The sequence below is a fragment of the Sinohyriopsis cumingii genome, chromosome 17, assembly GCF_028554795.1.
Source record: "Sinohyriopsis cumingii isolate HCF-2022 chromosome 17, ASM2855479v2, whole genome shotgun sequence".
NCBI classification, from domain to species: domain Eukaryota; kingdom Metazoa; phylum Mollusca; class Bivalvia; order Unionida; family Unionidae; genus Sinohyriopsis; species Sinohyriopsis cumingii.
The window spans coordinates 23,067,270-23,088,388 of NC_142977.1; the positions used below are offsets into that span (position 1 = coordinate 23,067,270).

The following is a 21,119-nucleotide window of genomic DNA, read 5'->3' on the forward strand; positions in this document are numbered from 1 at the left end:
GCAAAAATAAAAGCTTTGCTACAATGAAGACCTAATAAAGCACCTGTTTCGTTTTCTACGCAAGACGTATATGAAAAGGGATATGAGCAATCGCAATTCAAGTGTGCTTTCACCAGAGACCAGTCTCTAAAGAACCGACAGAAGTAGGAACAAACTGTGACATCAACGCTACAATTCAAAAAGTAGTCCTTAAGTGTATAAATTATTACGCGGTCATGCTATATAGATTGCTCGCAACACACCACGGCAGTAAGAGTTATTACATCGGCAAATCGTTGAGTATAGTGCAGCCGGCATTTCATTAATTGTAAAATGCATTTTTTTTGGCCGATGACTACAGTTGTACTCTTTATATCGTTCTTCAATAACGGAAATGTGAAAGGTAATACTCTTGAAATACAAGAGTCTCAGATGCTGCAAGAAAAAATTCATCCCACAGAACACTTTGAAGTTTTAGGGAAAGACATTTTGAACAATGAAGACCTTATAAAGCACCTAGAAGATTTAGCGTCAAGAATTGAAAATATTGAGAGGCATATTGAAAATAGATTACTTGCCAAGATCAATGCCAATGAAGTAACATTCCGGACTACACTTGAAGAAAAAGTCAGCAGGATTGAACAGAAATTTGAAGAGAGCATTATACTTTTTATTGAAAAAAGTATCGAAAATAAGTTTATTGCAAAACTCAATTACTGTGAAGTAGCTTTCCACACCAAGCTCGAAGAAAAAGTCAACACGATTGAACAGAAGTTTAAAGAAAGCATTGAAAATTCTGAACAATTTACTGAAAATAGTCTGATTGCAAGGATCAACGCCAGTGAAGAAACATTCGGGACTAAACTCGAAGAAAACGTCAACTCGATTGAACAGATGTTTAACGAAAGCATTGGAAATACGGCAAAACAGATTGAAAAAAGACTGATTGCAAAGATCAACGCCACTGATGTAACATTCGGGTCTAAACTCGAAGAAAAGATCAACTCAATTGAACAGAAGTTTAACGAAAGCATTGCAAATACTGAAAAACATATTGAAAATAGACTATTTGCAAAGATCAATGACAGTGAAGTAGCTTTCGAGACAAAACTCGAAGAAAAAGTCAGCACGATTGAACAGAAAGTTAAAGAAAGCATTGGAAATTATGAAAAGCTTACCGACAATAGACTGATTGCAAGGATCAATACCAGTGAAGAATCATTCGGGACTAAACTCAAAGAAAAAGTCAACACGTTTGAACAGAAGTTTAAAGAAAGCATTAAAAACACTGAAAAAGATATCGAAAATAGGCTTATTGCTAGGATCAATGCGACAGAAGTAACATTCGGATCTAAACTCGAAGAACAAGTCAGCACGATTAAACAGACGTTTAAAGAAAGCATTGAAAATTTTGAACAATTTACTGAAAAAAGTCTGATTGCAAGGATTAACGCCATTGAAGAAATATTCGGGACTAAACTCGAAGAAAAAGTCAACACGACTGAACAGATGTTCAAAGGAAGTATGTCAAAACTAAATCAGGAGTTTGGGTATCTATCTGAACAGATCTATCAGTTGAGTGTCAAGCAGAAAGGTAAGTAGGAAATGCACATGCTTCACATTAAAATCTTTTAATATACCTGGATTGTGTAGACATCAGATGTAAGAATAATCACTAAACACGATAGATGATTGAACGTTAGAAATGTAAACTTTATTACCTTTATGACAAATAGCAGAGTCTTGTTAACTGCAGGATATACATGGCATATTCATGGTTCATTCATATAAGTAAAGTCGTAGGGTTCCCTCCAAGGTACTATTCCTTTCAACATAAGCTATTTATGTGAAAATATAAATATATGTACACCTTGTCTAATAATAGATTTGTTGTTGTTGTTATAGGGCTTAACGCCATTTTTCAGCACAAGATAGGCTATACATGGCGGCCAGTATTAATGGTGGAGGAAGAACCCGGAAAACCCCCTGGAAGAACCACCGACCCAAGAGAAGCTACTGGCAAGCTTTCTCACATAACCACATTAGCCGAATGCGAGACTCGACGCAGACAGAGGTGAGATGGCAGTGATCCGTAACGGTGAGCGATTTAGACCACTCGGCCAACTCGGGGCCCCGTTAAATAATAGATAAGTGAAAAAATAAAAATCAAGGAAAATAATAGCAGATGAAACTCGCCATACAACATTTCCTGGGACTTTATAATGTGTTCAGTGAGAGGTACAACGTGCAAATGTTTTGCATGTTTATCAAATATCACTCTAGCAATATATGACAACATACGGTATTATGATCTAATTTACAACGTAAGTTCTAAATGTGCCGTTTTCAATAGACAAAAGATGTAAATTTGTCACGGAATAAATATTTATATCAAAATGAATTGTTTGGAAACCAAAAGAAGTTCTATATCTCTCCGCTAATCAGCCTATGTTCCACAACATTTGATAGTTTATCCCAGATTTGTACCAATAAATATCTAAATGTTAATTTAGAAATGCACAAAGACAACTGATAAGCAATTATATCAGCATTTGCGTTTACTTATGAGAAGAAACAAACGCAAATTCCTTACGTTATATATATATATATATATATATATATATATATATATATATATATATATATATATATATATATATATATATATATTGAAAATTACGTAGGCCTTTTGACTTATGAAAGGTTATTGCATACACATGATGATTACGAGTCGCATTAAAATAGCGTTTCTTTCGTCATGAAAATAATTGTCGCACACTCGTAGAAGAAAGCTTTTGGACTTTTTATAAAATCAAAACAACAAAGCACCTACTGGCTTTGTTGCTTTCTAGATATTATTAGTACATGATGAACAATATATTTGCAAATTTAAATATGAATTACGTTTTTATAAACTCTTTGTCACTCTTCAAAGTATAAATCGTCAAATGTCTTTAAGTCATTTGTAAGTTCACACGACGCCATCAATAGTAAATCAATTTGTTATTAGATTTATACAAAATCGTCCCACAATTAGACTTTTAATTTATTTTTTTCAAATATTTTTTTGGAGAATCCAGGAACAGTAAGTATTAAACACATGCGATTACTCAAGGTTATAAACATTGAGGTATGTGATGTGTGTGTTATGTGATTTGGATATTTAACGTAGATTTAACAAGTGTTCAGTCTTACAATGTCTGCAGTGTGGCAGTTTATAGTGATGTCTAGCACTTTGGCATCATGCCGCAGACATGTAGCATGATGTCCCACCCAATCACATTATCCTGACAAAAGACCGACCAGTCCTAACACTAACCTCTTATTGCTGAGCGCCTAGCGAGGCAGCTGTTAGTACCATTTTTGTAAGTCTTTGGTATGACTCGGTCGGGGATCGAACCCACGACCTCTCGAATCCGAGGCGGACGCTCTAACCACTAGGCCACCGGAGCGGTCTACGTTGAGGTGTAAAGGATTGTTAAAGTTTAAGATTTCATGAAGGGAACATGTATATCATGGTGAAAAAAGGTCACTGCACACAAAATATAACTTTTTCGAGTATTTATTTCAAAAAGTATTTACCTTTTAATCACATATTAATCACTTATTACTTATTCAAATGTTACGACAAAGGTTATTTAACAATGTAATAGAAATTTAAATAGAAATAGAATTTAAATAGAAACAAATTTATTTAAACAACGTAATAGAAGCTCAATAAGAAGTTTCAAGTAGGCTGAAAATTGATGCAATTGATAAAGTTTTATCTTCATCAATATGGTATCACTCCATTATTTTTGGGCACATAACACTTTTTTTAATAAACGATTGACTTGAAGAAGGCATCGATATATTGTAGATATAATTGCACGGTCTGATTTCTTCTGGTATTATGATCAATTAAAGAAATCCACGAATTGAAAATAACATTATTAGCTTGCATGTCAGTGATAAGGACAATTCATCCAAATTGGACAGATTTAGTTAGAACAAAACGATACCTTGCACAATGTGTGTGTATAATTCTTAAAAAGGGCCATTGTCGTCTCCTACTTGATTGGTAAACTCGTCACAAGTTAATTACTCTGTATGCTTCACTGCTACTACTTAGCGTATTACTTGTACATCCATATATATATTTACTATACGATTGTTAGAATAACATGAGGTTTCCGGAAGTTGCCCCATCTTTCTACAAATACTTCAAGTTCAAATTTAACATGGTCTTGTGCAATGTCATTATCTATTATCTAACAGCATCTTTAAAGTTTAATTTTATATTATAAATCACGGGCCAGAAGGACCGGAGACGGCCTCTGTAGGTAAACGAAGTCAAGGGCGCAACCATACGTTCCAAAACGTACAAACGTATTTGTAGGGGTCTGACACAGAGCACATGACCAGTCTAAATTGATGAGGTCGAGAACTAGCAAGTACCTACTTCAGTCGATATCCCTATTACCGCGACAATTACAACAGGTCATTGATTTATCTTAAAATGCGGGTTCAGACTCTTTGTTCCTTAATGCTGGGGATCTGGAGTACCATCTATTGATCTATGGACAGTAATGGATAAGGGAATCGGCACACTGAGCACGCATTACCTGATGGTTCTCTTGTACAAAGGATCAAACACAATTCAAAAGACATGTCAGTTAGTAGATGGTCAGACGATTTTTATTATTTGTTACGAATTATATTCGCAATGATATTCAGTGAAAGCAATAGGGGTGATTTCCTACACGGCGGTAGTCAAAAAGCAATTCTATTCAGGTTGTCCAATGATGTTATTATGATACAAATTGTCGACAGTTCGAGATGTCGAGTTGTTTTGATAGCATTGAGTACACATCAACCCTTTCGTGGCCAATCAGCCAAGCATGTACAACCCACTAAACAGTCGGGATAACGATGTCTGACCTCTATGACATTTGGTTGTGACGTTTCCTGCTCAGACGCTTTAGGGCGGCTGTCACACTAAATGCCAAGGGTAGCATTTCAAAGGTTTACATATGAAAAGCTCTAGAACGCAACCTGTATAAAATCATTTAAAGGACTCATACTTAATGAACAACCTGAAACATCTAATGCAGAAGTTGATGGAAAAATAAAATCATATTTCCCAAACTCCAATTAACGGAAAAGTGCTTCAAACGTTTGTGACGGATATTCACATGCAAAAGTGTTTTTGGGCTTCAATTGCCTGATTGCCCTGGATGTGAAACATTGTGGTGAAATTACAGATAATCATAGTTTAATACATTTTCACCGATAATATGGCCATATTTTCAATTGCCAATAAGAACTATTCGAAGGAAAAGCATATTAACTTCTGGTAAGGTTTAAAGTCCTTTAATAAAAGAACAAAAAAACATGCTAAACGTTTCTCTGCGTTTCAAAATAGTGCTTACACGTCCAGCAATTGTGAACCACCCATTCATGCTCAAAAGATATCCCCTTATCTTGCAATCTATCAACATTTCCATTCCTTGGACAACTTATTTAATGCCGTCCTGTTACCTTTAACTACTGACAAAAATAGGCTTGCATATACAGTTTTGACGATTTCTGTTTGCAGCTCACAAGGGATATTATTTCCTTTCGTACTGCGTACATCATATTAGCTTATTTGTTCATCACCTGTTTCACATGAAATAATCAGCCAAAAGAATTTATGCTTGTTATCGTCTGTTTCACACATTCATGAGATTATCTCCTATCCAGATCGCATGTCCTTTTTCATAGAAAACTAGCTAGTTTCAAACGCTTACAGATTGATTTCTTCAACAGATGAGCGTTTACCTATCACAGATCCTGTGGTAAATTTAGATATGAGTGCCAATCCTTTTGTAATCCTGTCTTGGTATTTTGCCTGTTTCACTCATTCTTCCGTTTGCCTTTAATGCTTTGGCTAGAATGAGTGAGGATGACAACATAAATATCACATTACAGCCACAATGTCATTCACTTAGGAGATAACATTGACAGGAAAATTTCCTGGGCAGTTGCTGTAACTTCCCGGAATTTCAAATATAACAGCGAGCAGACTGTATATTGTCTCCTCCTCCCATGGATCCAGTGACAAAAAAATGTCATTGCTACGATTGCACGTTTGAAGAGGAAGAGCTGGTTAGTATTTTTTTCCTTCTACTGTGTGGAGATAACACCTTTCCTAATATTTTGCTAGTAGATATTTTAAAGCCCAATTTTTCTGCCAATGTTCTGATGTATTTAGACTTGTTTGTACTTCGCTGATTCTGGTTTCACTTTAGGATTTCCTGGTTTCCATATTCCACTATCGTCAGCAAATTGTAAGAGATCTAATTTACTGGGATTGGCAAATTGTTTTTAGATCGTTAATCATGATGTTAAGTAACGTGGGGCTAAGCACACTTCCTTGTGGTGTGCCATTGTCTCTGCTGTAAATTTCTGAATATTGGTCTCCTAATTTTGTCTTTATTTGTTTTCGTGTTAGGAGATTTGAGATCCAGCGGTCCATTGGCCTGTAATCCCATATTATTTCAGTTTTGCGATAAGGCCATTGTCCAAAACTAGATCAAGTGCTTTTAATAAATCCAGGAAGATTTCAATCAAATGTCAATCCCCTTTACACTTTTTTTTAATGCTAGTCTGATGATGGATTCTAGCCTCATTAGTTTATCCACTGTTGACCTCTTCTTTCTGAGACAGCTCTGATTTTGAGATATGAAGTTGTTACGTTCGAAGTCGTACTTGTTTATGTTGAACTTGTTGCCTCTATCTCTCTCTTATATCGAACCATATTTTATTTTGGTCACAAGGTGCAAGAAGAAACATGAGATGGAATACATATGCATCCTTCACTCTGTATCCCTCCCAAACCCCAACCCACCAACAAACAAACTGGAAAAAACATTTTAGTTTTAATGATTCGATTTCCCTATTGCCGGTAATATGAAAGAGCATACGTCGATACTTTAAATAATTCTATGTAGCTAAAAGTTAAGTATATATTTAAACACTTCCTGTGAAACAAATTAGGTAATTTTAGTTACATTTAATGATCCTGACTGGAAAGGTTACCGAGTTACAGATAGGATAAAATTTGCGATGCTATGTGGAACGAAGTGAAAACACAGTCGGATGTAATTAACTGACCTCGTCTTATACTCAGCATCGACTTATCTATTAATGAAGGATGGAAAATGTGCCAAATTTGCTGATTTGTCTTACACTCCGCTTCGACTCATAGGCCGGCAAATATGGCACTCGTTGACAAAATACTTTGTTTTTATGTTGTATAGGCATTTGTGTTTGTGTTTGTGTGTGTGTGTGTGTGCGTTGGTGTGTGTGTATATATTTGTCCAATTCAACACCTTTATAAAACCTTTGTCCATCTTTCCCCATTTTCAATTTCCCCTTTCTCCCTCTATATTTTTTTCAGGTTCCTTGTCCCTTTCAATTCAGCTCCTTATCGTCCCTATATAAACACATATTGCCCAAAAGATTGTATATCCTATAAAATTTCTTTGCCCTTTAAATTTTCCCACCATTTTCCTTATATAAACTCATATTACCCCCGATAGTCCCCATTTACCTTTGATTAAAATTAAGTCTTTAAGTATGTTCTGAAGAGTCTTTTGACCCTTGACACCAAATCTTAAGATCTTAACTGCCAAAATAAAAATCTCAAAATTAAAAACTGAAATCTCAATGGCTATTTGTTTCTGAGTCATTCTATTATAGCTGTGATAGTGTATTATTCTTGTTAAAACTTATCCTCAAGTTTTCCGGTCTCGTGTTATTTTCTTACTGACGCTTAAGCTTTTACCACTTTAGGAGATTTCTTATCCTTCTCTTCATAATGGTTACTAGCTTTCCGTTTCTTTGGGTCTGAGGGTCGGAATGATCGTTACCGGCAAGTCGTTTCCGAAACCGAGACTTTAAAGAAAATATATTTCTTGAGGCAATGTGATTTAATTAATATACCAGTGTTTGAAACCTAAGCGAATGAAGAGGTGTAGCTCGCCTAATTTCCTGACAATATGTTTTAAAAATAAAATCATATTTAGTTTCTTTTACAAGATCACTGCGGAGTGGCCACTTATAGGATTAATTCTGATTATTCATAATAAGTTCCACACTTAACTCTCCTTCGTGATTGTTTGTCCAGATATCCCTTATATGATTTTCAGTTTGAGAGGAATGGAGAACGTCTCCTTTCTATCAGCAACACAATGTGTTAATGACAAAACAACCACGCTCAGCCCGCAAAAATATCAAACTTCATTTATTCTGTGGCTGGGCCTTTAAAGTTGCTGTCTGCTCTCCAACACTCCTCAAAGTCAAAGCCGAGTTCGCCATAAATATATATATATTCCCTCATTTGATTGTTTTGTTGCTATGTTGTACTTTAGTACTGGTACTAGGAGAAGCGATTGTTTCAGCAGATTGACAAGTTTCTTTAATTATCCCGCTGTACAAGTCTTGATGAACTCGAGATCATTTAAATAATAAAACAATCAAATGTCCTTTGATGTTTATTACATGACTTGAAAGTCATCATGGACCACATTTGATATCTTTATTTCTGATTACACCACACAAAACACCCTGCATTGTGACATTCAGTACTTCAGATTACAACAGTGAAGTAGTCAATTAACAGATTTTTGCGTACACGTGTCAGCATTCGTAACGTAATTAACGCACATCATTTATGCAATATTACATTTCCGGTCTCTGATGACTGGTTCTCACTAGTTATTTTCAAGAGTGGAGAATATGCACACATACACTGTCTTAAAAATTAAATGACTTTTTTTCATTTACAACGATATAGTGCAGTTATGTAAGGTATGTGCAGTAAACATTCTTTAAAATTGTATTTTTGCTCTACCCTATCGCAGGTAGAATCACGTGCATGTTGATGGGCAATAAAACAATCGATTATATTTGATTCAAAGTTAAACCGATTAAGGCATAAGTGATTTCCTCCTCCTCCGGTCCTTAACACTGATATAACTATGTCCACCTAAGCATGACAACAGTGATCTGTTTGTTCTGTTCACTTTATGTCGATTGTGCATCGGGGCCTCTACGTAGTACGCGCGTGTCTTTGTGTGTGTGTTTGATTATTAACGTAGCTTTAACAATTTTTCAGTCATATCCCTACGATGTCTGCAGTGTGGCAGTTTATAGTGATGTCCAGCAATGTCGCATCATGCCGTAGACATGCTGAATCATGTCCCACCCAGTCATTATTCCGACACCAGGCCGACCAGTCCTAAAACTAACCTTTTAATGCTGAGCGCCAAACCAGTCTGCTGTTATTACCAATCGTTTAATTCTATGTTATGACTCGACCGGGGTTAGAACCCGCGACCAAACGCATACGAAGAGGACACTTTAGCCAATTAGGCCAGAGTGCGGTCCGATAAGTAGTAAATAGTCGAGTAAATGGCGATCACTGGCACATATAGCAAAATTCTTATAAAAACAGTTCATGCTCAGTAGAAAGTTACGCCTGAAACGAATCAAGGGAAGTTAAAACTGATTGCCCGGCTGAACTTAACGTGCGTCATGAAAGCTCACAGGTTTAAATTTCGATGCGTCAGAAATGGGTACAATTAAAATCACCACGCTTCAAACCCGAGGCTACATGGAGATCCCTGTGTGTGTGTATCTCTCTCTCTCTCTCTCTCTCTCTCTCTCTCTCTCTCTCTCTATATATATATATATATATATATATATAACTTGATATAATGATTTCGTGATTTAATTCGCTCATCGACATTTTTGCATTCATACATGCATACTAAATTGCATTTGTCGACCTTATATGGTTATGTTATATCGTGCTGAAACGGTTTTCGTCGAAAATATTCCAAATTTGTTTTCAATCAGGAAACTTGTTCTAATCTAAAGCTGTTCGATTCATCTACTAAAGAATATAAATACACCCTCAGAATTTCAATTTGCTACCTCAAGTTGTGTTTTCTTACTTTTGCTAACAAGGTTTTAGCATAAATAACAATCCAACAATTGAAACATTTATTAAGTGCTTTTACTCAGTTTCTGCTCTTGATAAAACGACGTATATACGGGTGGACATACAGAAGAATGGACGTGTAGACGGGCAGGATCAAATCAAAATGCCGCCTACCCCTGCAAGCTGTACAGGTATAAGGAAAATGACTGACAATATAAATGTAATTTAGTATGCGTGTTTCTATCATATGTACCTAACCTGGACAAGCTATATGGTCATTCAGATATTTTGGTAAGTCTGATCAGTGAAGGACACGCTTGTCTTACAAAAACAAATCTAGCTGAACTCTTGTTGTGAACTTGTACAAATTAATACAAAATCGAGAATGAATCAAGTAGTAAGATAAACTGACCTGATGTCTGTTTAAATGGATGTAGATATGTGAGTTGTAGACTTTAACCCCAAATTGTACAGAACTTATTTCTTTCAAATTACGTACCTTAGAGTACGAAAACCCTAGCCAAAAAAAATGCATACATTTCTTTTTCCAACCCCAGCAAAAAAAATGCATACGTTTCTTTTTCCATTGTATAGAATACATAACATTGCAATGATGAATAATACAGATTGATAATTTTAACTTAATTCAGTCGTTGAATATATATGCAACTTTAGATGCGTCACGTACGTGGGAAGTTATAGCTGATCTTACACATAAAAGTTGAAGCTAAAGTGAAATAAAAACCCAAATAACATTCGTGCCTTAGCCTTTTACAAGCCCTTAACAATCTTCAAAATGTCGTTGATGGTGAAGAGGATTGTAACAATGACCACATACAACTTACCTTGTGTAATAGTGTACCTTTCTGGATTGTTTTTTGGAAACAACAAGTAGACGAACACAAGCATGATAATGTTTTTTGGAAGGAAATAACAGTTGATAAAACTTCGAATTGATTAAATAAACTTTTCAAATAGAGAAATAATAAAATCAATATTAGCAAGTTTCAAATCTGTACATTCATCTACTTCTTGCTAACAGTATTATTCTCTCTCTCTCTCTCTCTCTCTCTCTCTCTCTCTCTCTCACACACACACACACACACACACACACACACACACACACACGCACACACACACCTGTTTTAATCAGAAATAATATTTGTGAACCTGTTTTAATTCAATATGGCCTATACATCAGGCATTTCCTTCCTCAAATTATTTTGTAATAATCGTATTGTCGTCGTCACTTTTGTCATCAGTTTCGTCGTCCAAGTTTTATTCAATATGGCCTATTCAAGTGTCTTATGACATTTTACTTAGTAATTGCGTATTAATTAGATAAAAGAAGATCTTAGGCAAAATATTATCCTGTTGACTGAATGGGTTGTGAAGCGCACATGCACATTAGCACAGGATCAGTGTTGTGGAACGTCATTTAAAATGGTATTAAACAAACAGCAAGACTCTCTTCTTTAAAGAACGTAACTCAAAAATGTCATCTTTTTGATTATGCCAAAACATAAACAAACTGAGATAAATAACTTGGATACATACACAATGTTCCCATTTCCCAAACCTACATCTTTATTTTGTGTTTAAAATCTCTTGCGCATGCATATAGTGTGTATGTTTATTTTATGATTGCATATGTCAAAAACAGATATAAATAAGAGTTTACGTGTATATACTTTGAATTTATAGATCTAGTATTCTATTATTGAGGACCACTTATAAGATTGTTTGATTCAGAACGAATGTGGTATCTATATTAAATAAATATATTATTATTACAACCACAACCACATACACACATACAAATAGAAAAATAAACAAACTAAACGAATATGTTTCTGTAATTGTTAAACATGTACAGAACTATCACACGAAATTTGAAGCTGCTGTTCCTATAGATCGAGTTTTTATATTAGAAAAGAACGTAGATTGACAAATATTGGGCTTTCGGTACTTTTCAGGAAACTAGATCACTCCAAGATTTCCAAATAGGCGTCACAGCAGAATATTGATGAAACATAAATGTGCATGCTGTATGTCTCACAATTACATAAAATTAGGATTTCTCATGACTAATTTCATAAAAGCTTAACAGCTGTTTTTGCTCTGATTTACAGTACCACTGTCCTCAAAAACAACTCTTAACAATAAAGCATATAGAAGGAAAAGAATAATATATCCTAGATAAGTAGAAAGTGTCCGAAATCTAATTGTCGGTCCCTTATAATCGTAGTGTTGCACTGTGTATAAGAGTCCCAGAATGCATCTGGATGATAAATGCTTTGTATGATTTAAGCTTTCGGTATTAGAGACAGACATGACTATCAGATATCTGATGTCACAGGTATGTAGACTGGGAGACTTATGTGGTCGTGTGATTAGCAATGCAAATAGCGAGTACCAAGTTAAATTTTATCAACGCTGTAGTTTGGTCTCATCTATTAGTGGAATAAAATATAATGAGTATAATTCTTGCAATTTCGTGGACATAGCTCATTTTTCTATCGATGTAATACAGGTATAATTCACTGTAAGATCGTTTAGGTTTACTGGGCCGCTGTTAAGCGGCTGCCATATGCCACCGCATGGTAGCGGCGAATTCCAACTATTCTATATGCAATTGACTCTGACCCTTCATCCTAACATAAATATCCAAATAGCAAACGTATTGTGTCCAGTGTCAGTGGAAACTCGAGCTATTATTATAGTTGAGTAAATAATGAGTCAAATGGATTAATTCTGTAAATGAAGAAGACAGTTATTTTATAGTCTTCTTGGTTTACGTCGAGCAGCAGGGAGGGCGAACAACCTCTAATTGGTTCACCGTATTTTCACAAATTAAGACTTCCAGGGGGATCGCAAAAATCGTAAAAAAAAAAATGCGCGATTGTCGGTGACGCGTTAAGAGCGTCGCCGTCCCTGCTGCTCAATTTAAAATTTTATCTTACCCGATTCGATATCGTGTTCGAGGATCATGTAAGTTTATTGTTATAAATCCGTGTGGGGTTATTTTATCACGACTAAAGAAATTTTTTAATTTATTTATGTCCATATCACCACTACACCAGGTCTGATGAATATTTCGTAACGTCTGAGTATCAACTCCGTTAAAGACAGTAAGAATATTACAGTTATCCCTGATCACTTTAGGGATCTGTGTATACCGCTGGTTACACAAATGACATCTGTGCTTTTGTGTCTACCTCTGGAAAATATCTTAGTTGGATTTGATTGTTTATCCAACATTACGTCATCGTAAACAACTAAATTGTTAATTGACCCGTCAATGGAATCAATACCTGGTGCTTCATTAATGTCAGTTATAAATTCAACAACATCATCTCCGCTCTCATTTAACGATTTTGCGCTTTCATTATAATCTTTTATTACATCATAACAAGGCTGATCGTCCACAGATGGAGCTACCAAATACAACTTATCCCATTTCATCCATTTCATTATCAAATTAAGTAACAACTGCGTCTTGTCACTTCCAGATGGACCTATAATAATCATACGAACATAATTTGGTAGCGCTGCGTGATGCTTAACTGGTTCTCGTTTCCTTGTAACAGAAAAGAAAGTGATTTCCATTAGAAAATATATAAAAAGAATGGATTTATATTGTGTGAAATGTAGGGCGCACACACCGACAAGTGATCTAACAACCATTACAACAAAAAATAACAGATCTGTGGTTACGGACAAGTGTGAGCCATGCGGTACAAAGAAATTTAAATTTATCTCCACTGGCAAGTCAGGTGAAAAACCAAAGCCAAAGTCAAAGCCAAAATCAAAACCAAAGTCAAAATCAAGTAAAAAAACAAAAAAAAAAAAAAAAAAAAAAAACAACACGGAGGTGATATTGCAGCAAGATTAACAAAACTACCCGGGACTCCGTGGGCTAAATACCCAGGAGAAAAACATCTTCCAGGATATAGTTACCGTGGCCCTGGAACCAGACTTGATATCAGACTTGATGACCAGGATCAACCAAAACCAGGTGAGTATGCGATAAACGCTATTGATAAGGCGTGTCATGCTCATGATGTAGCTTATAAAAGTAAAAATCTACAAGAGAGGCATCTCGCAGATGTGAAATTAATTCACGCGTTAAATTCCATCACTGATAAATCTCTCAAGGAAAAATTAGCTAGTTGGTTGATAAAATCCGCAATGAAAGGTAAATTAGCGCTAGGTGCTGGTAATTAATTATAATGGAGTCGATTTATTATTCCCCAAAAGGATATTGGAGAGGTAGCGCAGCAATTAGTAAACTCGCTGAAGCAGCAAAAGTTACGCGCGTTACTGCTAAAAAGTGGTTATCCAAACAGGCAATATGGCAAATTTACCAACCACCGCCTAAACAAATTCACTTTCCACATTTCAATGTTAGTGTGCCAAATGAAGTTCACCAAGCTGATATATTATATCTGCCACACGATACCATTAAAATCCGAAGACGTCAAATTACATATTAATGCGCGTTAACTGTAGTTGATGTTGCAAGTAGATACAAAGATGCGGAACCGTTAACGACTAAAACAGCATCTGAGGTTGCTTCTGCGTTTGAACGAATTTATCAACGAGGATCTGTACAATGGCCAAATCTATTGCAAGTTGATCCTGGCAAAGAATTTCAGGGCGCAGTATCATCACTGATGAAACAACATAACGTTACCATCAGACGAGGCCATACTGAAATTCACCGTGATCAGGCAATTGTTGAGCGATTTAATCGAACACTTGCTGAGCGGTTATTTGGATATCAGTACGCGAAGGAATTTATTCAGGACAAGAGATCTCGCGAATGAGTCGCAAGATTACCAAGCGTGATAGCTGCATTAAATAATGAAATAACTCGAACAACCAATATGAAACCTATTAACGCAATTACCAAAAAACATATACCCGTACGACGTGATTTTTCAGCACAACCAATACTGGGTGATGTCACTGTGAGATATTTATATGAACCAGGTGAACTTGAAAAGGGTAAAAAAAGAGCGACTGATCCTACCTGGAGCATCACTACACATAAGATATCTAACATAACTAGATCTACTGGTAGACCAGCAATCTACAGGCTGGATTCAATTGCTCCTCAACGTGGGGTTACACGTGAACAATTGCAAGTAATTCCCGAGGACACACAATTACCACCCAAATCACTTAACTAGCGCCACGACTTCGATTACACTCAAGACAGGTCAGCATCACATTTTCTCGTGTATGACCAAGACGATTATCTTTTCTATCTACGGTAAATTGTCTTGGATTATTACTCGAATACTGCCAGAACATTACACAATTACAGCTCGCACAGTGATTATTCTGCTGTTGTTTCAGTATCATGATAAATTCAACATCAAGGTCAAAATAGCGATTATTTTTTTTGTCACTCTGTTTGTAACCGGCTAATTTTTTTCTTATTATATCACTGTTGTTTTCATTACTAATTTTTTCAGCCATTGACTCATCCAAGACAATCCTTCGCATTTGAGATATTCTTCTGACTCTGGACACAACCAAGTAAACTAAGTTTGACCACTCGATTCGATCATCAACGATCCAAACAACTGTATCAGAGATAGTTAATCCCTGAGACGAATGAATCGTCATTGCGTATCCTAGCGTCCACGGAGATTTATCGGCGCGCAGTGCATCTTCAACAACATTGACATCAACTGCAACAATATCATTTAATACTAAATTCTGCTTTCCCCCTGACTGTCCTGGTATATCAACGTCGATATTCTGTAACCGCGTATCAGCTGGTCTATAACACAATGGCACTGGTAACGTTGTGAATTTTTTTTTGTAATTGAAATAACTGTTGTTGAAGTGTGTCTCTGACTATCTTTCTACTTGCCACTATCAAATCGTTTGGTCTCCACATTTTCCAAAAGTCGTTCAAGGAAGTTTCTGAAATTATTTCACGTATAATTTCACACTGAATTTTATTCGGTTGTAGTCTGATTAATTTCTTAAATTCCTTTAATTCTGCATCTAGAGATCTGTGATCATCAACCACTTCTTTGAAGTGGTCAACAAAATTTTTCAACCAATCGTGTGGGGATGGTCAAACAAACGGAGGTGGCTGACCGTGATCGCCGTACATTATCACAGCTGTATTTTTTGTTAATAACCAATCGAGAAATGTTTTTAATGTTCCTAACGGCACTGTGCACATTTCATCCCAAATTATAACCTTTGTGATATATTTCTCCCCATTCGATCTGGAGTCCACACACCACCGCTGTATTTGAAAAAGCTGTGATAAGTACTAGAATTAACTCCTCGTTGTTTCATCTCCCTGGCAAGTCTGTGTGTTGGTGTTAGCACGATTATATCTGAAAATTTTCCACGAAATAATTCGATTACTCGAGTTGTCTTACCAGATCTTCCAGCCCCGTTCAAATAAACGGTTTTATGTCTGGATATTGGATCCTACACAGATGGTGCATTCGACATTTCTGATAATTCTGATTTGCAATAACTATCTTTAACCGCAACATCAGCGGATTCACAATAACAATTTAACATTTCCTTTTTTATTCTCCAGGAACTCCATGATTCGTCATTGCTTGTGAAACGAGTCAGTAATTCTGAATATTTTTTATTGATATAAAATGAATCCGTAGCAACTCTAACTGCAGTGTCAGGAAATCTATTTATCATCGATAGTAAATTTATAGAAACATAAGCGAGCATAGAAAATCTTAAATGGGTGTACTGAGGTGATTCTCCATTGATGTAACTAACAATTGTATCCAACCGTGTTCCGTCAGACAAGTAAGCGTCTTCCCGATTACAAAGTATATTTCTCGCAGCGGTATCATTAATTATAAAATCTAATTCAGCATCATCCATAATCAGTCGTGAGTGATGTCGTTTATGATCATATGTACCACCTTGAGTAAATTTACCGATTATTCTTATACCGAGATCCTTTGCTTTTTTTTCACTGTTGCTGAGTTTAATCTTAAGAATATTAGGAGCATCATTAACAATGACATCCGTGGGTAAGTCCGGATATTCCCGAGCATATTCTTCGATGACTTCATCGAGACTGATACGCTCCGGTGTTGGCAACTAAACCGAAGTCTGTTTTCGGTACGATATAATTGCTTCACTGACAACCAGCGATATCAGTATTCGGCTGTCAAGCATATATCGTAATAACACTATTGGTGCCCAACGTTTCTCCGAAAAATGTCTGCCAAACCAAACATAACAAATCGGATGAAGATTCATAGTAAATTCAAACGACGTTACACGAGCAAATCCTGTCAGATCAAAATCAGGTAATGGACCATTAATCGATACTCTTACCATCTCATGACAAGGATGACCAAACCTCGCTAAATATCCGGCGCACTCGCCCATCCCAAGAAAACTTCCAGGATAACACGCGGTCATGTCTACGGAAATCATCTCACCGATATTATACTTGGTGTTCCACAAACCGCCGTGTCCGTATTCGATACAACTATTCTGGACATCTTCAAGAAACTCAGCGTGTGTTGGTCTCCATGAATTTTTCTCTCTCGCGGCATGGGCAGCAAGTGACGGGACTGTAAAACAATTAGTTAATAATTGCCCAGTATTTTCTGAATATTTCTGTGCGAGTTTTCTCATTTCTTCGTGAAGAGATTCTTTACGATATAATTCGCCGTTAGGTCTTACAAATTGATCATACTCGCCTTCTTCGGAACTTTTAAACAACCACACTGACACAGGTTCGTTTTTGCTTATTCGGCTGATAGCATCATATATTCCACTCCAAAAGCTCTCTGACGAGTAATATCTCACAACACGATTTCGTGGAAATATTGTGACTGCACTGGTCTAAGCGTGAGAGTTATGGTCAATAATTTCAATTGGCGCTCCTTTTCCTTTGTTCGCTGATTCATATAAATCCTCCCCCGTTAACGTTTTTACTACCATTGGAAATTTTAATTTACTTGATAACTCAGCGACATCGTTTATTGACGCTCCTGTATCCTTAACCGATTCAGTCCATTTGTTTATTTTTTCACGTCGCAGATCAGTTAAACCGTTTCCACGCTTCGAAATGTTCTATTACTCGCTCGGCTACACAATTCAGCTTTGAAAATCTCATCGGGGTAACATCAATAATGTTGTCTTTTTTTTTTTTATCGGATAGATTACATAAATGACCACGGTCACAGGATACGCTCGAGCGTAATATGGTTTGTCAATCCCAGTCAGCATTCCTGGTTTGGAATCTTTACTTAACAGAGCGGTTTTTCCATAGGCAAAGACAGGGTCACGTTTGTCACGGATAATCGAAGTATCATCATCCGAGCGCACACTAAACTTTATTCTAAAATGGTATTTCTGATTGAGGTAATCTATAATTGTTTTCACTCGTGTGTCGTTCATTGTAGCATCAATGACTTCGTCGACATTGACTTCGTCAATATTGCGTATAATTTTGAATGTGGACCTCACGTGAGATGCTCCATCATTACGAAATTCGTTTTTGGCGTCTCTGATAATATCAGACAGATCAGTCAGGGCTCGCCTTCGCGAATCAGTGGTTAATCTGTCGAGATCACATTTAGAAGCTTTCCGGGGTTTGATTGCAGATAATCTCTCAAACTCCTCCACATTATATTTAAGACAAACATTTAAATAAGAAATATTATATAATATATAATGAATCAATGCAAGTGGTTCAAAGTAGGATCTGTAACTGTTTGTAATAAATTCTGCAGAAAGGAATTCTGCGGGGAACATTCCCAAAGCATCCGAAGGAGGAGTTCAGGACCAATACCGTGTCTGCAATGTGGTATTGGGGTCAGGGGTAAAACACAATTGTGCTCGGGTTGCGGGGGTAAGCGATACCGCGAACTTAAGCGATATTATAACAAAAAAAATAATCATGACGGGTTGAAATGTGAGCGCGATTATATAACTAGGTTTCAGACAAATTATAAATTAGACAAATGACATTTTATATAAAATGATCCAGGAATTTGTCCGACACCCCATCATCAAGAATTACGAAGCGTCACGTAATGGTGAAATTAGAAATTGCAGGTTGAAAAAAAAAAACAGTTGGTTTTGTTGATAATTCTGGATATCTTAGAATTACCGCTGGGAAGAAAAGAGATCTATGTCATCGTTTCATGTTTGAGGTTTATCACGGAGTGATCGAAGACGGTCTTGTGATCGATCATAAAGATAATAATAAATTTAACAATAATTTATCTAACCTACAAGCCATCTCACAGAGCGAAAATTCTGCACGGGGGTGGGGAGGGCTGGTAAATTTAAGAGTGTTACAAGGAAAGTTGTCAGATCTCTCAACATAAGCACCGGTGAGAAAAAATATTTCATTCGATGTATGCAGCTGGCAAGTATTTCGGTATTCAGTCGCATTCAGTCCAATTTGTTGCAGAAAATAGAATCAAATCAACGTTTTCATATAAATTTAATAGCTGGAGATTGCACAACAAAAACCATTACCTGTAAAGGTGCATTATCCAGCGGCGGGCAAAACTGCATACAGTTTTTCACAGCCAATTGTAACCGTCTTATTTAATGCACACTAGCAGCAGTCTATTTTCACATTAACACTTCCGCGTTTGATAAAATCAACAATTGTCAGTACAGGTAAATGTTTTTTTTCACAAAATCTTAAATCCAGAAGGTGGCCATATTGGTCTGTTAGTTTGAAATTTATTCTTGATAACAGTGGATTATAGCACTGCAAATAAACCTGATTGATCGGCTCTTGCACAATCAGATATCCAGGTGGTATATCTTTCGGGGTGAATGAATAAAGAACAAATCCTTGCTGGGCTTGATTTGATACTGTGGTATCCGTGCTGTAGCTGCCATCCATTACATCACACACATTGGTTATATTTATGATGCCCGGGATACATGTCGGCCTGTCCCTTCGGGGTCATTGTTGTGCCGGAGAATAATTGCCGGTGGTAGTGCTTTTCTCCATGCAGCGAGTATATCAGGAAAAAAACTCATCAATGAGATCGCTGACTGATTTTTTTAGTTCGTCTGCGTTATACCCGGGAAATTTAAAATTCGGCAGATCTGCTTCTGTTATTTTATATATAGCTAAAAACTGTTGTTTATCCCATCCAACTGCTGTTTGTATAATAGCTTCCATGTCGAATACAAGCTGATTTAGTATTTCAATTTGCTTAATAATTTCATTTTTGTCGACGACGTGTCAAGGAGATACTCGGTAAATAATTGACGTAATTTTTTTTGTTGCGTCTCATACTCGCAGCTAATATCCTCGAGAGTAATTTTGATATATTGCTCGAGATACGGTCGTAGCAGTGATCCATAATACCACCCCCAACGTTGAGTACCACCCGATGTGATAGTAAATGTGCTATTATCCGGTTTAATATTTACACCTTTCCATAACGGATTATTCTCATATTTTGGAATATAACCATGATACGATCTTTTGTCAGTGACATAGTCAGACTGTTTTGGTTCTGGTGGTATTGGTGGTGCTTCAGGTGGAATTTCAGGCCATCCTAATAATGTTCTGATCGAACTCTGATATATATCTACGGCGTAGTCTGGGGTGCTTGTTTCGATCGTAGAAGACAGGGTTGGTTCATGAACAATTATTTTAATTTTGGATTTTTTTCCTGTGATATTTTTTATTCGACGTTGTAATTCCTCATCGATTTCTTCGATTTGATAAGACCCGGTTGGTAACCCAATGACGTTCCAGTCGGGTGTACCATCTGGTTGGTTTTCATGTGCAAACACAAACGAATTATTTGCTGGTAATCCACCGAACGATTTTGATCTGATATTGGGTCAACTGTGATATACTCGTAATTGTGCTAGTGCGATCTCTTTCACGGGAACTGCAGTTGGAAAATTAATACTAAATTCAGGGTTAGTCGAACTTATCGTTATCATTGAAATTCTCTTGGGGCTTGTATTTTCGACTATGTCGAGTAGAGCTCGATGAATTAATTCTGTCATTATTTATCTTTGTTGTTTTTAAATGGAGGGTGCAGTCTTCGTATATCTTAACCATTAGAGCGAATTCGGAATCTGATATTGTGTATCATCGATGCTTGATGATATCAACGACGATAATTTTGAGTATGCGGCTGTGGCTGTGTTTAGT

At 36.5% G+C, this 21,119-nt stretch overlaps 1 protein-coding gene across 1 annotated transcript in view; it reads left to right on the plus strand.

The window, feature by feature from the left end:
- The first annotated feature begins 235 nt into the window (after nt 1-235).
- LOC149777931 (uncharacterized) overlaps nt 236-21,119 on the plus strand; it is a 79,494-nt gene continuing 58,610 nt past the window's right edge. Inside the window, exon 1 of the mRNA XM_089939044.1 lies at nt 236-1,573. Coding sequence (XP_089795170.1) covers nt 313-1,573 — 1,261 coding nt within the window. The 5' untranslated portion in view covers nt 236-312. The remainder of the gene's footprint in view (nt 1,574-21,119) is intronic.